Consider the following 15,966-nt stretch of genomic DNA (forward strand, 5'->3'; position numbering starts at 1 on the left):
ATCAGCACAACATCTCAAGAACTTCTGGGAGCCACTTCCTACTCACAAATTAGTTCTAGGGCAGTTGAAGAGACCACCTTAGACACATTAAGTTCTTGCCCCAGCATTGGTACAACCCTATAAAGGGTTGGCTCTTTCTCCCTCTTATAGCATTACATTAACTCATCCTCATGACTTCTGTCTCTTTCTCACTGTGCCACAGATGTCCCATGGAACAGGTTGCCCAGAAGCTTTAAAATCAACAATCATCAAATTCACATTAGTACTGATGACCAGACCACAGTCATTGAGAAGAGTGCTCTAGAAGCTTGGTACTCTTATGCTCCCCATTGTAGATAGTGATACACTGTGATTCCTTACCTAGCTGGATCCCAGCCTGAGGGCTCAGTGTGTCAAAAGGTTCTGAACTGATCTCCTGGCCACTGGGCTCCCAGGACTCACTGTTCTCAGACACTTCTGAATAGGTGTCACATGCCCCTCTGTGATTTCCTGCTTGTTCTCCAGTACTGGAATACTGGTCCTCACTGCAAGTGTCAGATACAGCTCGGGTTTCCTCACCCATTTTTTCAGCAAACCATAGCTTAACCTGTTGTGAGCTCATCTGAGTTTTGTCACATAGGCTCTTAAGATCATCTTCATACAGCGTTTTGTGTGTTTTATAATAATCCTGAAGAAGCTCTCTATTGCTTGGGCTGATGACCAATAGACCCGGGGGGAAATTACCATGCTTATAGTCCTCATACCACTTCAATTGTCCATTTTTAAGTGCATATCTGCTGTCTCCAAACCAGCGTACGACCTCGGCCCTCGGCAGGCCAGACTGGGAGACGAGACCATCATATTCCTGATTTGTTGGCCACTGGGTTTGGACAAACAGTTGCCTGAGCAAATGCCTTTGCTGGGCTGTCTTTTTATAATTCACTTTGTTTTTGGGTTGTTCCAGGGATTTGCTCAAACCCTGCTCATCCTCATGGTCATTGGCACTCAGTCCTACTGATTCATTTCTGCCATTTGCCTCTGTCACTCGCAGATTCTTGAGATTGATTTTGATGGGGCTGACTTTCCGCTCCACTTGAGGATGGTCACTGCCTGTGGCCTCTGAAGAGCCGTTCTCATTTGAAACCCTCCACTCATCAGCAGGATCCTCTTCACCACAATCCTCTTCAGCCTCTTCCTCCTCTTGAGAAGCTGCTTCTTCAGATTTTTTGTTCTCTTCTGCAGACTTTTTTTTCCGTCGCTCTGAAAACCAGCTATCGATTTCTCTTCTTGTCATTTTGGTTTCGCTTCTCAGTCTGTCTACTTCTTCCTCAAGGGGAAGAGGATTTTGTGCAAAACTGCTCTCCAAGGCTCTGAGCTGTTCTGGTGCTCTCTCCTTATATTTTGTTGGGGTGAAATCTGGTGTCTGATGCCAGGATTGCCGTTTGGCTGAGTGATGAACCCCTGGTGTTGTTGCTGTTGTCACACAGGCTAGGTCAGGTGCTTTGGGTGACAGAGTGAAGGTAACATCAGGTGTGGAGTCCATAATCATAGAGCTATTATCTCCAGGCAACATACTTCGAGTACCTTTCAAATTTCTGCAATGGTATCTTCGATCGCTGAACCATTTTCGAACCTCCCTTGTAGTGAGGCCTGTAATTTTGGTCAAGTGCTCTACTTCACCTTGTCCAGGGAACTGATTCCTACAAAAGCTACCTTTCAGAGCTGATAGCTGTTCATGAGATTTTTTATTTTTGTAGATGCTAGAATCTAGGAAAGCTTGGGAAGTTATAGCTGGGCATGCAGTGAGCAGAGACTGAGCAGCATTTACCACCTTTACGGTGGATGCAGTGTTTGAGCAAACAGTGTTATGCGGTGCAACAGCTGGCTGCTTAGGAACAGAGGTAACTGCTAAGGTGAGAGAGGAGCTTGTCCCCTGTAGCCCATTGGCCATTATCGGCTGAGTAACCAGCAATCCGCCTGTACCTTCTGGTTGCCCTGTAACAACATGACCGGGTAAGGCAGCCTGAATGAGATGTTGGACATTGCCAGCATTGGCAACCAAAGGGGTATTTAAAACTGTGATTGTAGGCTGAGGTACTGACTGGATAACTGTGTTAAACATTTTTTTCCTTGCATCTTCTATCTCTTCAGGAGACCAACTGATACCTTGCTTCAATCTTTGGGCAGTAAACCAAATTTTTAGTTGTTCTTCAGGGTACTTGGTCACAACAGTCAAGTAGCAAAGCTCGGCTTTGGTTGGGTAAGGGAACTTATGGAAAGAGTTTTTCAGGAAGCTATTTGAGTCCATGGCCGCATTGTATGTTGGAATGCTGCTCAGTGGAATCATCACTTTGGGAAGTGACTTGGATGTGGGCAGTGGCTGGTGGTGATGGTGCTGTGTATGCACTTGGGGTTGCTGTTGAATAGATAGAAATTGAGCTACGCCAGCGGGTAAAACAGGCACAGTTCCAATTAGTGGACCATTGGAAACATGTGAAGTTTTCACAGGGTTGCTGGTTGCCTGGCTGACTGGAGCAGATCCATTGGTGAAAGAATGATCACTCTCTTTCATCTCAGTTTCGCCAACTGACTGACTAACTAAGTTCTCCCCGGGTGGCTGACTTAGTAAATTCTCTCCAACAGATGGATTTTCCTTCAGTGTGTGAATTTTTTTGGCTTCAGCTTTCCCTTTCATTATCTTCATAATTGGAGTTTTAGTAATGATAATTTCAGCTTGTCCATCTATTCCTTCTTCATAGGACTCCCCTGAAAGGTCGTGACTGCTGGTGCTATCAGAGATGATTTGCTCTATAGTTATATGATTGTCCTGTTTGGCCACATTCCAAATGAAGCTGATTTCACCAGTATGACATTTGGCATTGTGGAGTGAAAGCCCTTCAGAGGTTTTTGCCATAAAACTGCATTCAATACATACAAAAGTGGGGTCTTTATTAAAGTCTGTGTGTTCTGAGTTCATATGTCCCATAAATTGATTCATGTCTTGGGACCCAAAATCACAATATTTACATACGTAAGAATCACCATCCAAAGTACTTCGATGCCCATTAGATAGTGTTCCATTATTATTATTGTTGTTGTTAACAGCATCATTAACAGTAGGCGTTTCAGGAGGTAACTCTTGCTGAGTTCCTTCATTAAAACCTTCAACAGGGTCTGTTTCCGTTTCCTGTAACACCACAGTTTTAACTGGTATCATGCAAGGAGTGGTAGATTTCCGTTTGCTGGCCATTGCTAGAGTCTGTTCAGGTGATCAAAGCTTGAAAGCTCTTCTCAGCAAGGGCTTCACAATCCAAATTCCAGCTAATCCATGAGGTTCAAAGAAGTATTCTCCAAGAGCTGAATCTCAATTGGCTGAAGAGTGTACATTTTCCCTGTTAAACCTAAAGAGGAAGAAAACAAGTAATTAACTTCTTTAAAAGTATTTATTTAATTCACAGACATAGTATAGATTCTTGGATACACTCTACAATTTGGTTTCAATTTCCATGACATTTTAAAAGGAAGGTAGCTAAGCAGTTTGGATATAAGGGTTCTGCTGAGACAGTAGAAAGTTGTTGGAAGGAGGGCTAAATCTGGAGTCAAAGGACTTAGATTCATATCCCAGCTCTGCTACTTATTCTCTTAGTGATCACGTGCCAGTCACTTGACCTCTCATTTCTTCATCTGTAAAATGAGGAGGCTAGACAACCTTTAAGGTTCTAGTTCTAAATCTGTGATCCCATGACTTGTAGATACTACAGCACAATATACACACGAGTAACCTAGCAATCTATCATTTCAGTTCATTTGACTGGAACAATTGTTTTTTTTTTTTTTCATGTTACCCTACAACTTTGCATGCAGCAACCTTAGGAAAAAATTCTCGAAGTACCTTTGAATTAATTCTGACCATGTTGGCATAGGAATAAAAGATTCTAGTCTAATTCTGTCTCAAACATTTAGAGCAATAAACATTTTTTCTATGTATATTTTCTGCTTGGAAATTCTTTCCATATCAAAGAATAAAAAGAAAACTAGAACAGAAAGGCCACAATATCAAGGGGTCCCAATGTCTAGGGATATGATGGCTAGTGTTCTCACATAATCTTTGACAAGTTATTTATTGTTATTCCTTCTGTCTCATCTACCAGTTTTAAGTCACATTGCATGTTCCTTTAGGTATGAGAGAATTATAAAATCTTTTATTCAGTCCTTAGCCATTTTTACACTAAAAGATACCCAAAGTTGAAAGATATAGGTTTAATTCCTATAGATATGTGACATGTGCACAATGATTCATGGCAACATTTCTTCACAATTGATGGGAATTTATTAAGTGACTACTATGTGCTAGTACTGGGGAAACAAAAGCGAGACAGTCCACTTAAGGAACTTACATTCTACTGGGGGGATTCAACATTTTCTCAGATAGGTAAATATAGATTACATATAAAATGAATAGAAATGCAAAGTTAGGGGGTGCTAACAACTGGGGGAATCTTAATGAAAAATATACCACATAGTAGGTACTCAATAAATAGTTATTTAATTGAACTGAGTAGCCTATTCATATGATGAAGAATCATCTGAAGAATCTGTAAGGGGCTAGCCACCCTTTCACCATCTTACAATGAATTAACATTAATAAAAAAAATCTACTCTGAACTAGAATTTATACATCTTATATAACCTTTTCTTTTGGCATATATTTATCATTAGGCGTTCTCCCAATTATCGAGACAGATGAATACAGAACAGCAGTACTGACACACTTATCCAGTGCTCAGACTTCCAGCAACCTTAATGCCCTTTAAACAAAATAAGTCCCCAAACCCATAGTACTCATTTCATGGCACAGTTATATAGCCATTCTTTCCCTTCTCGGACATATAGAATATATAATATTTTAAGCACAACAATTGGCTTCTGATTTTCCTGGGTAATCTTTACCTGCACTTCAGAGTGAAGGTGAACAACAAGATTAGGGGCAAGAAGAGTGAGGAGGCAAGAGAACAATGTATAGCAGTGGCAGAAAAGTGGCAGAAAATAACCAAGTCAGCATAAGCAAGGAGATGGCAGCATCACCAACTATGGCACAGGGTGGTACAGTGGAAAAGGGCTGGATTTGAGTCAGTAGTACATGAATCAAACAAATCATTTCACCTCTATCTCAGTTTACTCATCTGTAAAATGGTAGGGTTCCCTTCCAGTTCTAAATCTATGATCTCGTAAACAAGAGGACAATCTAGGGGAAAAGAACAAGTCAAATCTTAAACATCCCCAGTTACCTGAGAGAATCCCTACTTCAACATAGTACAAAAAACAGCTTATAATGGCCCCAAGTCACTAAGAAAAGATTAAATTACATTCAGTATTATTTTTACTAAAGGAGGAAATGTGGAGTATACAAGGTGTGGCTATAAAGGTAATAAAGTTGACTTTCTTCTTTTGAAAAGTGGGGGAGTCGGACAAGATAACTTTGAGGATTACTTCTGACTCTAAATCTACAATCCTATGAATGTGCATATTCAAATGATAATGATTTTTCAAAATAGTTACCCTGAGTGGCTATACCCTCATTCGAATGATGCTGCCATTGCTCAAAACATTTTGGGAGATAACCTTTTGCAATGGCCGTCAAAAAAACCAATTCTCAATGGCGGTAAATTTTCATACTTGAAGTTAGACTTCAGTTTTGGAAACAATAATCATTCAGAATCAAGACTGGCAAGTAAGCTAGGTGATCAAGTTCAGTAATAAATATCATTTTTAAAAGGCAGTGTTGCTATAAAATAACAAGATTAACTTCTTTACCTGGCTTATAAACTGATGCTGAAGGCAATTTCCAAAAAGGTTTACAGCAGAGATTCTGTCTCTTTTTTTGTGCCAGGGACACATTTGGCCTTCTAATGAACCTGTGGACTATTGGAATAAGGATTTTAAATGCATCAAATAAAATCCATAGGATTACAAAGGAAGCCAATTGTTTTGTCATAGTTATTAAAATATTTTTTAAAAAGCTAAGTTCATGGCCCCAGGTTTAGAACTATGAAAGACAGGCGTGCTAGAACAAGGGTATAACTTCCCAAGAGAATGACTGAAGAACAATCCTTATTTGTATGTATAAGTGCTAGCATAGTTGTTTAAATATACATAAATGACTATATTTGTATTTTAGCATCTCCCAAAAGTCTCAGTGCAGATTTAAGGATTAACAGCTACTATACTTTAATACATTACAACTATACTAAGACTTTTGATATCTCCTGTATTATTTTATAGCCCCATTGCAAATGTTTTTAGGGATATTTCCATTAAAAGTGGTTCAAATGTAAAAGCTCTGGTACCTAAATGACTAAGCTTCAGTTGTCTGAAAAATCCATATATTCAAACCTCGTTTTCTACCAATGCCAAACAAATCAGGTGCTATCATCCTATGAAAGAATATATCAAGTAACTTAAGCTAAACCACATGTGAGATAAAAAAAACAAGCTAGAGACTATTCTTATTGCATAGTTTGGCTGGGTGAGTTTGACTCTTTACAAATGACAGTAACTATTAACCCAGAAAATATCCTGCTGAAGGCCTAAACTGGATTTTTTTTTTTTGCATAAGTCCATCCTCTGCTGGAGAGATACTATTCATTAAAAGGCTACACTGGAAATTTTATGTCTCAGCTCCTATTTCCCCAAGACAAAAAATGTCTGCCATAGCAAGTCACAATGCTGGAGTTGCCAAAGTGATCCAGATGAAAAGGGCAAAACTAAAAGAGCCTGTTTCTATCCCAGTCTTCCATATACTTTGCTTTTCAAATATTTTTTGTAAATCAATTATATTCTTTCAAAAAAATAAAACAATTTTAGTTTGTAAAATTGGTCTTTGCACATGAGATTTCTTACACAATTCCCTAAATCAAGAACACATAAAACAGGCAATAAAACTCTATCATTACATAAGATGTTAGGTGAGTTATGAAGGCATATATTTACTGGATGGATTTTCCATATTTTAACTTCTGGCTATAAATTGTGGGACAAAGAATTTATCATTGCTAGGAAGGGAATGAGGGAAAACTAATTCTTTAAAATGGAAAGTCTGTATGTTCCAGTTTCATGAAAAGTTGCTTATAGAATGAAGTTCAAGGAAGACAGTGTTTGGAGAAGACAGTGTTATCACTATAATCAGTACTAATAGAGTGCTCACAAAAGTCCTGGGCATGGAAGGAGGCCAAGTAGGATCCTAGCACTGAAGGATTTACTATTTGAAAATATCATATTAAAGCTATCTTGTGTACAAGAAGAGTAAGGTAGACTGACATCCTCTTGGGCCTCTAGGAAGTAACCTTAGAGATTATCTAGTCCAACACCTTTAATTTACAGATAAAGAAACAGGCCTAAAACTGGCAACAAGAATATAAATAAATGTGTATAAGGCATATATATAAACCATTTAATCATTCAGCATTTTTGCCTGCTACCCGCCATGTACTGTGTTAGATATTGGGGTATACAGAGATAAAAAAGAAAAGTCCTCAAGGAGGTTACATTCTATGGGGGTGGAGGGGAACAACATATCCACATATCCTGCCCTAGTCTCTCTACTGAGTTTCAACACCAAATATCTATTTTTCATTTTGATGTCCCATAGGTATGTCAAACTCCACATATTCAAAACAGCACTTTCCCCCCAAATCCATCCCACTTCCAAACTTTTCTATTTCTCTTAGGGGCACCAACTTCCTTCTAGTCACCTAAGTTTGAAACCTTGAAATCATTCTTGACTCTTTATTCTCTCTCATCCCACATGTAATGGGGAACTGGCCAGTGTTAACCCAGTCCTCAGTGTCTGTGATATTCCCTTCTTGTATTGGTCCAACATGTGAGAGTTTTTTCCTGGCCAAGAGTGACTGGAGGGCTAGTGCTATGTGCTGACAAGGAGTTTTCTGATTGGTTTCAAAGTCAGAAGGGCGGATGACAGAGCTAGAAGTGAATTCACATATAATAAAAGATAGTCAATAATCCCCTCCTGCTGCATCCTGGGCCATTGCCAGTCATCTTGACTTTTGTCCTGCCACTGGACTCCAATGACTCTGGAAGAGAGACTGAGGCTGATGACTTTGCACAGCACGGCCTCAAATCTGATTCATGTGAAAGTCACGATATCATCCTTGTGATGTCATTTGTCCTCTTCTAGAATGAAGGAAGAACAACAATCTGTGGGCAGTAGTAGCTGCCCTCTGGGGCAGCTTGAACTGCCCTGCCAGTTCAAGTTGGGTAATGCTGTGATTTCTTCTCCTTCTCCTCTTCCTCCTTCTTCCTTCATCACATGAGGTCTTTCTGTCCATGTGGGGAGTCATACACTTACATGTGGGTGCTCTGTCCAAAGGAATATAATTTTTGGTAACTTATATTTTGTAAGATATCTTGGGATTTTGGTGGCTAGATTCAAAAAAAAATTCCTATTTATTTTATCAATTTTTTTTTCAAAAGACTGGGACAATTAACTCTTCATGATTTCTTGAAATATAGCTCTGGAAAAACAGGCCTTGAAAAAGCCCATTGTGATTCAAATGGAGCTACCTGACTAAACCTTTAAACCCAAGTCACTCTGACTTTCATTGAATGGCCAATAATAGGTCCCAGCCCAAATCTCTATTGCTCATCGTTTGGTGTTGATGGCTCAGAGTGAGGTTAAATAGCAATTGTTTTCTGTTCTGGCCAGAAACTCTGTGGGTCCTCCCCCACCCAGACTGATTTTTTTGTGATGGCAAACTAGGACATCTTTTGTTTTGATTCTTACCTAGCCCTTAATCATTGAATGGGCATTGCCTCAGACAAACTGGGACCCAGGAAAGACCTTAGTTTAAAAAGGTCAAGGTCAACCAACTGCGTCTTGGGCCATTGCCAGTCATCTTGACTTTTGTTTTGCCACTGGACTCCAATGACTCTGGATGACAGAGTGAGGTTGATGACTTGCAAAGTTGTGCCTCAATTAAATCCAATTCATGAGGAAGTCAAGACATCACCCTTGTGATGTCATTGGTCATCTTTGAGAATGAAGGACAAATAACAACAATTCCCTCCCTTTGTCGGGGTTTTTTTTTTTTGGAGTTTTTCTCTTTCCTAGTAGCTTTTGAATGAGGATTACTGTCAGCTGCTGAGCAAAAGAGGGCAAGGGCTCATTTCCCACCAGAGGGTCTGTGAAAGCATAAAGTCTTTGTTCTTGTGTTTCTTCTTTCCTGTACTTAAGTGAATGAGTATACAAAGATAGGAACTTTCCTTTGACCAATGAGACTGGTAGATCCATCAAAGTCATGGGCTCACTCTCTCAACTCCAATTCTTACCAGCAAGCTGGGACCCCAGAGGGTTACTGTCTTACTTCTAAGGGTAGTCTCGAAGGCTCGGAGTTTCTAATACTATTGTATTATCTAGTATAGTACTTCCATTATGGATTAACCATTTGATACTAATTAGCTTCTACAAAAGGATATTTACTGAAAAGATAGAACAATGACAGAAGTTACAAAAATATCCTCCAAATTAGAGTGTACTCTCTCCCCTTTACAAACTTGGTCCCTGGGGAGAATGGGCTCAAACTTGAAGCATAAAGGTACAGACTTACACATGCAGTGAACATGTGGGGCTTACAACTCTTAAACAAGAGGAGGAGGAAGAAATCTTTTCTCTCCTCTCAAAATTCCTATCAAGTTTTATTCTGGGTGCAGAATCACTGATGAATGAGTTGCTCCCCTGCTTAAATGGGCTGGCTCTTTGTAGGATGATGCAGTGTCTCAGCTGACAGGTCAATCTGCTGCTGGGCTAGGTGAAGCAGGTCACCTTGATAGCTATGCTAACTCCTCACCAGACTCTGCTACTACTGTCAACCGCTCCAGGATCCCAGTTGTTGGTGGGACCTAAGGTGGCTTTAATGGATCTCCCACTCTCATTGATTTCAATGGTGCTACCATCGCAGGATACTCTTACCTAACTTCAGGAAAGAAGAAAGACAACAGGAACAGAGAAGGCATGCTTTCACGAATACACGGCCACAGTGTGAGTGATAGAGACCACTGCTTCTCCCTTATTTAGTAGCTGTCAGTAATCCTTCTAACTTGAAAGATGCCAGGAAAGGGAAGAGCAAAAAGGGCTTAGGAAGAGGAGTATTGATCCCTTTGTATGCAAATTCAGTTCCAGCTCTGTCATTGGTCCTTCTGGTTCCATGTCAACCAGAAAATTCCTTCTCAACATATAGCACCGGCCCTTCAGTCATTCATGGCTGAAAGAAGGCTCCTCAAAGTTCCACATAGTGAGAATAATTTTAAAAAGCCTTTATTCTGTGAGTGGTGTAGCCTTTTTGAGGAGAGGAGTAACACAAGCAGAGTTGTGCATTAGGAAAAGTAACAGAATATAGGAGACACTGTATATAAGGGAAAGCAGACTGGAGACATGAAGATCAGTAACAAGGCTATTGAAACAGTCAGAGCAAGAGATTAGGTAAAGGGAGTAAAAACGGAAAGGATATGACCAATTAAAGTGTGGAAAAAGAATCAAAATGATTTTGTTACTGAATGGATATGAATTATGGGGGAGAAGTCAAAGATGAATGAGGATTTGAACCTAGATGCCAGGTGATATCATCAATGGAAATAAGAAAAGGATAGTGGGGAGAAGAAAAGTTTGTGGGGTAAAGAGAAGTCCCATTTTAGAAATAGTGATTGTGAGGTGCCAGCTGGATAGCTTGGTACCAATATCCAAGAGAAAGAATTAGAGATGCCAGGAGCTCAGAAGAAAGATCAGAACTTGAGATAAGTATCTGGAAGTTATTTGCATCAAATAAATAAAGATATGAGACCAGATGAAATTGTAGTGAGACAGAGGGAACAAACATTTATTAGTAAGTGCCTACTATGTGGCAGGTACTGTGCTAAGTGCTTTGTCAAGTATTATCTCATTTGATTCTCACAACAATCCTGTCAGGTAGGTGCTAATATTATCCCCATTTTACAGTTGAGGAAACTGAGGCAGCACAGGTTAAGTGACTTGCCCAGGGTTAAACAGCTAGGAAGTGTCTGAGGCTTGATTTGAACTCAGGTCTTCCTGACTCCAGGCCCAGTGCTATCCATTGTATTACCTAGCGTAGAGAAAGAAGGAATAAATTAGCAGAAAGGAGGATATGGACAGAGTGACTTGAGAAATAATCACCAATTTCTGTCCCAGATGAACATTACTTAGCTATGGATTACTGGTATGAGAAGATATGCTGTTAAAAGATACAAAAAAAATTCTGCAATATATGTAATTAATACACTGAAGGAAAGTTGGCAAATGCAAAGTTCATACATTGAATTCTCTTCCTCCAGATTCTTACTATAAAATTGGAAATAGGCTCTAGGGAAATTTATTTTAAAAAAGTAATTCAATTTCTCTCTCTTCCTTCTCCCTTGTCTCCCTCTCTCACCTCTCCCATTAGAAAAGCAAAAAAAATTAACCATCACAAACATGTATAACCAAGCAAAACAAATTCAGGGACATTTATCGGAGCAATGGAGTCAAAGGATCAAAGTTAGGAGTTAGTTCTTTTATACGAAGAACAAGAAGCAGGCAGAGGCAATTTAAAGCCACTGCTGAGTCAAGCATGAATGGTAGCAAGAGACAGGAGGACAACACTTGAGATTGACACCTCTGCCCCACAGTATTGAGACAGAGAGCTTCTGACCTACCTAGGGAGTTTGGTTACATCAAGATGATAACATAGGGAGTTTCAATTTCACAAAATTGACAAAAGGAACTCAACCTGTACACATTATCTTTTAAAGAGAATTTTTAAAGTTTACAGTTTCATGTTTTCCGGTTACATTTGTTGAATTCCTGCCTCAATTCCATAAATTGGATTGCCACCTATTGGAAAATACCAGTAAAAGAGAGTCTCTTTACTTTTGAGGAGCTTCCGATGGCATTGAAGAGTTAATCCAACAATATAAAGCTCATTTACTTCCTGATTTTAATTGAGAATTTACTTGCATAGCATAATAAAGTTCTGAATATAGGAATAAGAAAGCCATGGGTTCACTTGCTAACACTAGCTGTGTGACTATGGGTAAGTCACTCAACCTCTCAGTTTGTTTCCTCATACGAGGATAGGAATAATACTATCTGTATCACCTACCATAAAGGGTCATTGTGAGGTTCAAGTGAGATAATGTATATTAAATGCAATGTAAACCGTAAAACTACACTAATGTGATTTGTTTTTATTATGTATTCCTGAGAACTATTATATGTAAAGCGCCATATAAATGTCATTTAAAAAATGATGACTGAGAACTACCTGGCAATGAGGAGTGCCAAAGCTACTTCCCACTTGAACTCCATTAACATTCCCCGAGTTTTGATACATCTCTTCAATTTTGTCCTTGCTATTGCTTGCCTGTTTAGGAAATAGCTGAAAATAGGGCAACATTTTTCAAACCTAGAAGTCAACTTAGTATGGATAAAGAAGTCAGGAAGCTAAAAAAGCAGGCCTACTACCAACCTTTAACTAGGATATCTGGCAAACCCCCAAATAAGCATAACTACAATTTGAAGCTGGCAAGAAAATGTCTAATCTCAACTATAGTTTATAATTTGTTCAAGCTGATTGTGCTAAATTCATTAGATTAAAAGGGATGTGTGTATATGTGTATATGTGTGTATGTGTGTGTGTGTGTGTGTGCATATAAAACCCTAATATGGGTGCTAATGTTATCATGCTAACTGCTATGGTTAAAAAAAATAGATAACTTCATTTAAAAGCATTGGTTAGGAACTAAGCTTAAATTAATACAACAAAAGTAAAAACAACAGTAAAAAACATTTCTTTGATTCCTTCAGCAAACACTGACTGAAATATAATGCAAGGGACATAGTGCCTCTGCCTGAGCCTAACACAATCCTTTGTCTTACTGGGAAGTAATCAACTGGACACTGTAATAGTGCAACCGTGATAGAACAATTCTTCTACCAGTTGTCATTTTAAAATACTTTTCTTACGGAGAGATCACAGAGAGGCAGTGTAGTGAAGCAGAGAGTATGTTACACTTGAGAAGCAGGAAGGCCTAAATTCAAACCCCTCAGTGGACCCTTACTAGCTATATGATCCTGGGCAAGATACTTAGCCCCTCTACATGACTCAGGCAGCTCCCCAGGACTTAGCTACCAAGTTACAAACCATTACTCAAAGTACTTTCATTTTACTTTTTCCTAGTAATTTGATAGGGGGTACCATGATCCTATGATGTAGGGAGAGACAATGCATTATGTATTCCTGTCTATAAGAGAAGAACACTGTTGTCAGGAGTTAAATGCCCTGACTGAGGTCAGTCAAGTCTGGACAAATTTATGATAAAAAGACCAAAGAGGAAAATGTGTTGGGGACTTTAGAGTTACATTTCTAGAGGGGCAAGGAAAGTAGTTATAAGCAACTTCAATCTCCAATTCTCTTTCTAACCCCATAGCCTCAGTTTTTAGCCTGAATATATCTTCTACTTCCTACTTTGCCAACTGTTGGATAATTTCAAGCCTGTAAGACAACAGGAGAACAGCATGATACAGTGGTTAAAGCTGGCCTACAAGTCAGGAAGACGTGGGCTCAAGAGCTACCTCTAACAGACAATGACTACATGAGTGTAGACAAATCATTTACCCTCTCAGAGCACAAACAATTATTTAAGATGATAAATTGTACAACTTTTGCTGAACCATGTTGGTAGAGTTTCCTCAGAGTTCCTTATATGAATTAAATCTTAGATGTAAATCAAACAGAGCTATTATCTGATGAAGGCCACCCCTTATCTCTGCACTAAGGATACCATTATAAGTCTCAATAGCTTTGTTCATTCAGTAATTGCTATTCATTGGCCAGCATTCCATATTTTTTTCCCCTCAAGTTTTGTATCTGTCAAAAATTCAGATAAAAACACTTATTTTAGCCAAATGTTATTCATTGAGAGGAACTACTTAAAGTTGAATATTAATTCTGAATTTTCCAAGTAAAGTGCCAATGATCATCTGCATTTTAAAGTTCCATGGAAAAATATAGCTCCTTGCTGATTTTGGACTTAATCTTCTTTTTTAATGAAATGGTATGACACCGTTAAATTCAATTATGTTTGGCAGACTTGGTACAACATCATTAAGGACAAGAGAGATCAAGATACTGAATTTCACTTGGTTAGTTCAGTGAAGTATTTTTATGCAAAACAACAAAAGTAGGTTTTAAAGGGGCTAAAGAATGTACTGTTGAGATTGGAGTGCTGCCTTTTTTTCTGAGCTTTTAAATGTTTTAAATGTTTCAGTGAATTAAGGAGTTAGAGTGCTAATACTGAAGTCAGACCATACAATGCCAAGATTTCCAGTGAAAAGATTTGTACCCTTGTCAAGTACTGCTCAAAAACAAAGGAGAAATTAGAGCTGGAGGAGGAGGGACATGGCAGACATACCTATATGTACATTAAGACTCATACAGTAGACTAAATCAGAATTCATACTATAAATCACATTGAAAATTATGTCCAAAGCCAAATTTACTTGTTCTTTCCCCCCACTTTATAGTAGTTTTCAACATTCATTTTTATATGATTTTGAGTTCCAAATTTTTTCTCCCTCCCTCCTCAGGATGGCAAGCAATCTTATATGGGTTATACATGTATAATCATTTTAAACATATTTCCACATTAGCCATGTTGTGAAAGAATCAGAACTAAAGGAAAACACCACTAGAAAGAAAAAAACAAACAAACAAAAAGTGAAAATTGTATGCTTTGATCTGCATTCAGACTCCATAGTTCTTTTCCTGGATATGGATAGCATTTTCCCTCAGGAATCTTCTGGAATTCTCTTAAGATAATTGTATTGCTGAGAAAAGCTAAGTCAATCATAGTTGATCATTGCACAACATTGCTGTTACTGTGTACAATGTTCTCCCAGGTCTGCTCATTTCACTCAGCATCAGTTCAATGTGAATCCAGGTTTTTCTGAAATCTGCCTGCTCAACATTTCTTACAGCATAATAGTAGTACATTACACTCATATACCACAACTTGTTCAGCCATTCCCCAATTGATGGGCATCCACCATAAAAAGAGTTGCTACAAATATTTTTGTACATGTGGGTCCTTTTCCCCTTTTTATGATCTCTTTGGTATACAGACCTAGTAGTGGTATCATTGGATCAAAGGGTATGCACAATTTTATAGCCCTTTGGGCAAAGTTCCAAATTGCTCTCCAGAATGGGTGGGTCAGTTCACAACTCCACCAACAATGTATTAATGTTCCAATTTTCTCCAACATTTATCATTTTCCTTTTCTGTCATATTAGTCTATCTGATAAGTGTGAGGTGGTACCTCAGAGTTGTTTTAATTTGTATTTAATTAATAGTGATTTAGAGCATTTTTCATATGTTTATATAGATAGCTTTAATTTCTTCATCTGAAAACTGCCTGTTCATATCCTTTGATCATTTATCAATTGGGGAATGACGTGCATTCTTATAAATTTGACTCAATTCTCCACATATTTTAGAAATGAGGCCTTTATCAGAAACACTGGCTACAAAAATTGTTTCCCAGCTTTCTGCTTTCCTTCTAATCTTGGTTGCATTGGCTTTGCTTGTGCAAACCCTTTTTAACTTAATGCAATCAAAATTATCCATTTTGCATTTCATAATGTTCTCTATCTCTTATTTGGTCATAAATTCTTCCCTTCTCCATAGATCTGACAGGTAAACTATTCCTTACTCTTCTAATTTGCTTATGGTATCACCCTTTATATCTAAACCATGTACCCATTTTGACCTTATATTGGTATATGGTGTGAGATACTGGTCCATGCCTAGTTTCTGCCATACTATTTTCCAGTTTTCCCAAGCAGTTTTTGTTAAATAGGGAGTTCTCATCCCAGAAGCTGGAGTCTTTGAGTTTATCTTGTGTATGTAATCTATTTCACTGAT

General features: G+C 38.6%; 1 protein-coding gene across 4 annotated transcripts in view; it reads right to left on the reverse strand.

Annotated features, from left to right (window-relative positions):
* Window positions 1–15,966, reverse strand: part of ZHX3 (zinc fingers and homeoboxes 3) — a 155,939-nt gene that overhangs the window by 11,573 nt on the left and 128,400 nt on the right. For 3 of the 4 annotated variants that reach the window (XM_027867051.1, XM_027867048.1, XM_027867049.1), the window contains one exon: window positions 361–3,380. In XM_027867051.1, the coding sequence (XP_027722852.1) occupies window positions 361–3,229 (2,869 nt within the window). In that variant the 5' untranslated portion in view covers window positions 3,230–3,380. Of the gene's footprint in view, window positions 1–360; window positions 3,381–5,793; window positions 5,902–15,966 lie in introns of all 4 variants that reach the window. The other variant, XM_027867050.1, reaches the window with a different exon arrangement.

This window comes from Vombatus ursinus, unplaced genomic scaffold (genome assembly GCF_900497805.2).
Source record: "Vombatus ursinus unplaced genomic scaffold, bare-nosed wombat genome assembly UNPS02014785.1, whole genome shotgun sequence".
Classification (NCBI taxonomy): Eukaryota; Metazoa; Chordata; class Mammalia; order Diprotodontia; family Vombatidae; genus Vombatus; species Vombatus ursinus.